This window comes from Opisthorchis viverrini, assembly GCF_000715545.1.
Source record: "Opisthorchis viverrini unplaced genomic scaffold opera_v5_219, whole genome shotgun sequence".
NCBI lineage: Eukaryota > Metazoa > Platyhelminthes > Trematoda > Opisthorchiida > Opisthorchiidae > Opisthorchis > Opisthorchis viverrini.
In genome coordinates this window covers 158,245-164,448 of record NW_008751875.1, presented here as the reverse complement: position 1 = coordinate 164,448, position 6,204 = coordinate 158,245, and the positions used below count along the sequence as shown (strand labels likewise).

The following is a 6,204-nucleotide window of genomic DNA, read 5'->3' as shown; positions in this document are numbered from 1 at the left end:
AGTTGGGTAAATGGCTCGAGTTTCTTACAGTTTACAGGTGCTCGCCTTCATTCCGATCTACTAAATACCAAGACTTATCTATTAGAAAGTTGTTTTCTCATCTCGTGCGTGGGTTGCCAAACCTCTTCGTGGAAGACCACGGTCTATTGCCCTTAAGCCACGTAGGAATGTGTCATTTTACCTTGATTGTATAAAAACACACCTAAATGTCATACTTCCTTTTAGAAGATTTCGAACCGGTTGATTTAAATCGTGGATGACGCTATAGCCCTCCGTATGAAGCATTTCGGCAGTTGGAACACAGAGGAACACGCTGTCAACAAAAACACTCCGGACAATATAACTTGGATCAAACTTGATGGTGGGAACAATCAGTTTTCAGCGAAGAAAACCCAAAATCTTCTGAAAAGAACCACCTTTCGCGTCCTTCTTAGTCAGCTTGTGCTTATCATCTTGATGAGTTCAGTGGCAGTGTCACTCATTTTGATGCTCGTGGGAATTTTCTCGGACCAACGCACCTGCCTCACAGTGGGTTGCATCCTGGGATTGGCAGCCTTCGGAGCCATACTTCATGGTTGCCTTAGTCACCGCTCTTTGCCCGACTCCACCACACCCATTGTCCTGAGTGCCGCCTGTATGTATCCTGTCGGTAACCTTGCCCTCACGACAGACCATAACGCAACCGCAGCCGCAATGGCTACGGCAACCTTTATTCCGAAAACATTTCAACACCCATCCTCGATGATGACCTCCAGCTTGGAAGCCAGTGTTCTCAGTCAGCTACAAAAGAAGCAGTCCTTTCCCTTCCCGCCCGGTCCGACCATTATGGCAAGGCAAAATTCGTTCCACACCCTTTCGATTCCACTCCCATACCGTCGTAATGTTTCCGACCCAGTGGCTGCCAGGAGGTCACACGTACTTGACCGTAGCTCAGAAGATCCCCCGGTAGATGCCAAAGTTGTTCAGTACACCAAACAGCACAGTTGTCCTGTTGAACAGGCTACATTGAATGAGGAGCACTTATATGCCAATGATCTTGTCTGGACGGGATGTTCAACAGCTGAACATAGTGATTTATCCTTGAACTGTGATCAAACGGTTGAAGGCATGATGATTCCTAAACGAGATGGGATAAAGAAACAGACAGAGGGTAAGTTTGGCTGTATAATAACTCTTTAATTGAATCGGCATACAAATAGGCGTAACTAGAGGGGCTTGTTCGCTGATATTTTGTCTAGGTTGATTGACAAAGCGAGCGAAAGGGTCGCGTTGTCACACCGGGGGCAATCGGTGTGTAGAACCCTCAGCACATCATCTGTATACAATTCTGAGCACAAGCAATACAACTTGTAGGCTCAACGACTGTGACCTATGCACTCAGGTCACGACAGGCAGCTCCAGTGGACGTGTCTATAGGCGTTGCCAACTGCTTCATAACGAACGAGTTCAAAAGTGTCACCAGCACGCCAAAATGCAGAATAAACTGGACAGAAAATACGAACCAAAACTTCTCGACCGCAGCTGTTGGTGGATTCAATGAACTCTACAAAACGTGATGTTAAAAACTAAAAACCACCGTCTTATTTTGTCTGAATAGGAGTGCATGAGGCCGTCAATCACACAGCAATGAGCGTTGGTGTGTACGCCTGAAAGACACTCGAATAGTGACTGTGTTGGGTGGCGTGTTAAGGCACGTGTACACAACAGACCAATGTCACCGTATCAGTGAGATGACAACATAGTCATAGTTGCATTGTTCGTTCTGTTGTCCCTTTAAAAGATGTCCGACTATTAGCGATTATACACTCATTTGCAAACTAATTTGGTTTTTCCAGAGGTTCACCTGGAACCCAGCTGAATCTCTCGTTTGTGATTTTTCCAGGAAGCCGAATGTGTTGCACCAGGCCGCCTCATGCCTTAGTCACTACGATATTTGAGATATCGCGATACATATATATTTTTGTAATGCACTTGAAACCAAATTGCACGAAATTAGCGAATATACACTCATTCAATTAGAACATAAGTTTGACAGAAACTCGGGGACTGTGACTACCTGATGAGCCCCAAGCGGAAGGGCGAAACCGGTCGTGGGCTGTCGAGTTATTTTCAGCAACCTTATGAGTAGTGCACTACAAAAATGTGTTCGAGTATTTTTTTTCGAATTTTGTGTCGCGAACGTGAGAGGAAACTTTTGGAAAAACCGCAGATTATAATCTAATACACAACAAACCAGAAGAGACGGCATGAGATACGAGAGGTATGGTTGTTTATCGGGTAAAGTCTATGATCATTGAAAATAAAACAAAGGAAGACACCTGGTACAAGAAGCGCTCACTCTCGAATGAAGGCGGTCCGTCAATTTGTGAGAATGCACTTCAGTGCATAGTCCGTTGGGCACTACTCAGAGGCCTGGAAACGTTCCCATTTTCCTTATCTTTTGCCTGCTCTTTTAAATATTTTTTGGATAACGTTTAAGAAGACTCACAAGGTTTTGTGTTGTAGATATTCGGCCTTCAGCACCACAGCTTCGAAGAGACAGTAAGCCTAGAAGTAAAAATCCGGAGCATGACTTTTCTGTCTGATTCGCACTGTTTCGGATGCGACAGTAACAAGTTCGATTGCTGTTGAGCTCACTGGTAAAGCGATGTTTATGACCACGTCCAGTCATCATCATTCCATCTCCGTCTTTCCCAGTCGACTGATGTTATGAGTGATCAGTCTATCCAGATATTTTGGCCTGATGGCACAAAACGGTTTATTCGTTCATCCATCTGCCTACCTTGATGACAGCAGACCAGTCAAATCTTAAAGTGTCTGGTAGCCTTTATGTTCACCTCCAAAAATTATCATAGTTGCAATCGCGTATCCCAAATCAAGAAGCCTCCTATCAGTGACAGTCTGAGCAGTGTTCGGATGTACTTCACCTATCCTGCCACCATCTTGTCAAGTAATCAAGAATTGTGCCGTAATCAGGCGTATATATGTCGCAGCCTAGTAGAATCGAGCCTCTGAGAAAGTTTCCAATCTTTTAGGCTGTTACACGCCTAAGATCAGCAACAAAGCACACACACACCGTTTTAGGCAACATTAAATCTCACCCATGGAACACTGGTCATGCAAATGCGGCTAAATTTCAACCTGCTGAGAGGATCCCAAACTCCAATGACGTCATCCCGTTGATGTAATTATTGGACCGCATCTGACATGTGAGACGCGCTTGGACGCGATATGCGATGCCGAATCGCGATTATCGTAGTTGTCTCTGTCTCATTTAACGTCCATCTTTGGTCAGTACTCTTAAACCCCGTCTCATCCACTCCACATTTTCTAAATCTATCCTATGCCCAGTGTCTAGAGCATGCCCTGCCATTGCCGAATCTTTGACTAACGCCTGGCGTTCATCTGCGTTTCTCGGTGGTCTGTTAATGGAACGTTTATGCTCACCGATTCTGGTGTGCAATTCCCTGGCTGTCTGACCTATATAAACCTTCGTACAGTCGTTACGTCTTATTTTGTATACACAGTTCATAGCCCTATCAACCGGAAGGCGGTCCTTCAAATGAACCAACACCGAGTTACGTCGATGTCACGTTTGTTGAGATAAAGCAGGATAAGGTCAACGAATTCTTTCAGTATCTGAACACTTTGGACCCTCACATTAAGTTTAGCATGGAGCTAGAATCCACATCGGGTATACTACCACCACAGCGACTGGTGGCCGAGGCGGTGGAAATCGCCAAGCATCCCAGCGTGAATAGAATAGAGGGAATATAACTTGCAAACGTGTGGAGAGCGGTCTTAGATCAGCCGAGGTGACACGCGGTGGTGTGCAGTTATCAGCTAAACGGTCTGGGCCTAAAAGTACAGAATCCAAGTAGAGCTAAATCCAATTAACCACCCCACCCCCATCCCCAAACCAATTGTCCCAGCACCCTTTGACGAACACAGGTGAACGAAATCTGTGACCTACCCCAACAGGTGTTCCAGACTGAAAAAGCAAGAACGAAAATTCCGGGTTCATCATGAAGACAAATCCACCCCTAACCAATTTATCGTAAATCTTAGTCATCCTCACTAACCAACAAACAGGAACATCAGACTGAACACCCAGCACTGATCAAGTCGCTAGTCATAAGGAATCTCGCGGATTGGTTCCCTGACTGCCTTAAAGTCCAAGCAACCCACTTACTTACTTGGCCTGACGAAGCTTTTGTGTCAAAAGCGAAACGTTGCTCAGCAATAAATCCACTGATTGTTTACCAAACCTGTCAGAAACGATGACTTCTCAATCGGTCCCAAACATTTTCCAATTGATCGCCCCTATCTTATTTAGCGTTCATCTTTAGTTAGCACTCTCGAACTAGACAAAATGGCTGTTCACGGTGAACCAACTGAAGGAAACCACGAAAATCTTCATTCCCTGTGGTGAACAGAGAAAAATTTTTCCAACAAAGCGCTTGAATAGGTCATATTTTAATAAAACTCCTCTCAATCACATCTTTCCTGTACAGGTTTTCGGTTAACTTCTCTTGATGGAAAACCAAGAAAACCGAGTTAACTAATTTCGTGCAATTTGGTTTCAAGTAGAACATAACGTTGGCGAAAACTCGAGGACTGTGCCCACCTGATGAGCCCCAAGCGGAAGGGCGAAACCGGTGGTGGGCTGTCGAGGGGTTTTCAGCAAACTTATGAGTAGTGCATTTCAACTGTACAAGCAAACCAAACTTTCAGCACAAACCGTGTGGTACGGTTATTCTGGAGGTGCTCAGGGTCACAAGATTTAAAGTACTTAGAACATAAAGCCTGTACTTCGGACGCTTCTGCGTGCCAAGAAGTTTGATTTGTTTGAAGCACAAACATGAGCTGTTTTTTATAAAGACCAAGGTGCAGGGGCCACAGAGAATCAGCTGAACGCCAGAACATGTTTTATGGAACCAATGTGATCAAACCGGTTAAACGAATCACGATCAATTCACATAACAAGGTCATTAAAGTATACTACTTTGGTTCCCCCGTAAAGAGCAATTATGAAGCGTCAAAATAATAGACACGAAATGTGACGGTCCAGAAACGAGTTGATTGTTGAGTTCCGTGTAGTTGATATTGAAAACCGCGCTGTACACAAAAATAGGGATCTTTCAAAAACATCTAAAGCACAACTAGAGGGGTTTGTGTGGCTTGCACAGCCTTTTCAAACCAGTAAATGGACAAAAGTTGGGAATCATTGGTTGGTGGTAAAACATTTGGCTAGTCATCAGAAGTGTGTGAGAGTACCATCTTTGAGTTGTATCCTGAAGCGGGCTGATTGCTGTGCTCTGTTTAGATTGACCTTGGCAGCGTTTCGAATTATTTCAGGAAGCAACAAGCCTAGAAGTTTGGTACGTAACACAAAACAATGGACGTGAATTCTGTGAAAAGATGCTCCGATGGATATCAAAATGACCTAAGTTGCACCTCAGCTGAGAATAACCGGAAAGGTCGCTAGTCTTGATGGCGACCACATGGAGGTCGCAGCGGTTCTCGATTCTTTTTTCCCTAAGGTCATCCCTTCTTATCATTACCAGAGGTTTCAAAACAAAACTGTCGCATGCCCAGGTCAGCTACTTGACCAGGAAGAAACGAGTAGATTTAGACAACCTTTGCATCAGTCTGCTGCAGTAACCTGTTTCGTATAAGCAGGTGAACTGATAAATGCAGAGATTTGGATTGAAGCGACAGTTAAAATGCAGGTACCTCCTCAATACAGAACGGATGGTGCTATACCCATTTATACCCATTTCTTCTTCAGTTCAACAGATCTCTCCTGAACCACCAGTCAAACATCTGCAACAGCCCAGTCAGTTTTCTGCTCATGACGATCCACCAAGTGCGGACTGTGTTGCGAGATCGTTGACTTACAGCGGAAGGATGATGGCACCAAGCGGATTAAATGAGCAGCCTAAAGTTCGTTTGATCAGCCCACCGATCTTACGTCCCCTGATTAAAACCAGTTCGTTTGCTCGTTCCCCCAATTCGCGCGACATACTGCGCATCTTGAGTCACTGTGAAACCGGTGAATATTCGTATCGCCTTGGGAGACGGTACAACCGAGAACGGGATGATATTTTCGGACCGCGGGTGTGGCGAGGATGGCGGAGTTGGATCGATCCCTAGGCGTTTTCCATGCTCACTTCATCATGTTTGTCCGTCCATTTGAACAGC

General features: G+C 44.9%; 1 protein-coding gene across 1 annotated transcript; it reads left to right on the top strand.

The window, feature by feature from the left end:
* Window positions 1-276: 276 nt before the first annotated feature.
* T265_08434 (hypothetical protein) lies at window positions 277-2,019 on the top strand (the record flags this gene model as incomplete). Its single annotated transcript, XM_009174235.1, has 2 exons — window positions 277-1,150; window positions 1,883-2,019. 2 exons carry the CDS (start codon window positions 277-279, stop codon window positions 2,017-2,019), a joined length of 1,011 nt encoding a protein of 336 aa, XP_009172499.1.
* Between the last annotated feature and the right edge of the window lie 4,185 nt (window positions 2,020-6,204).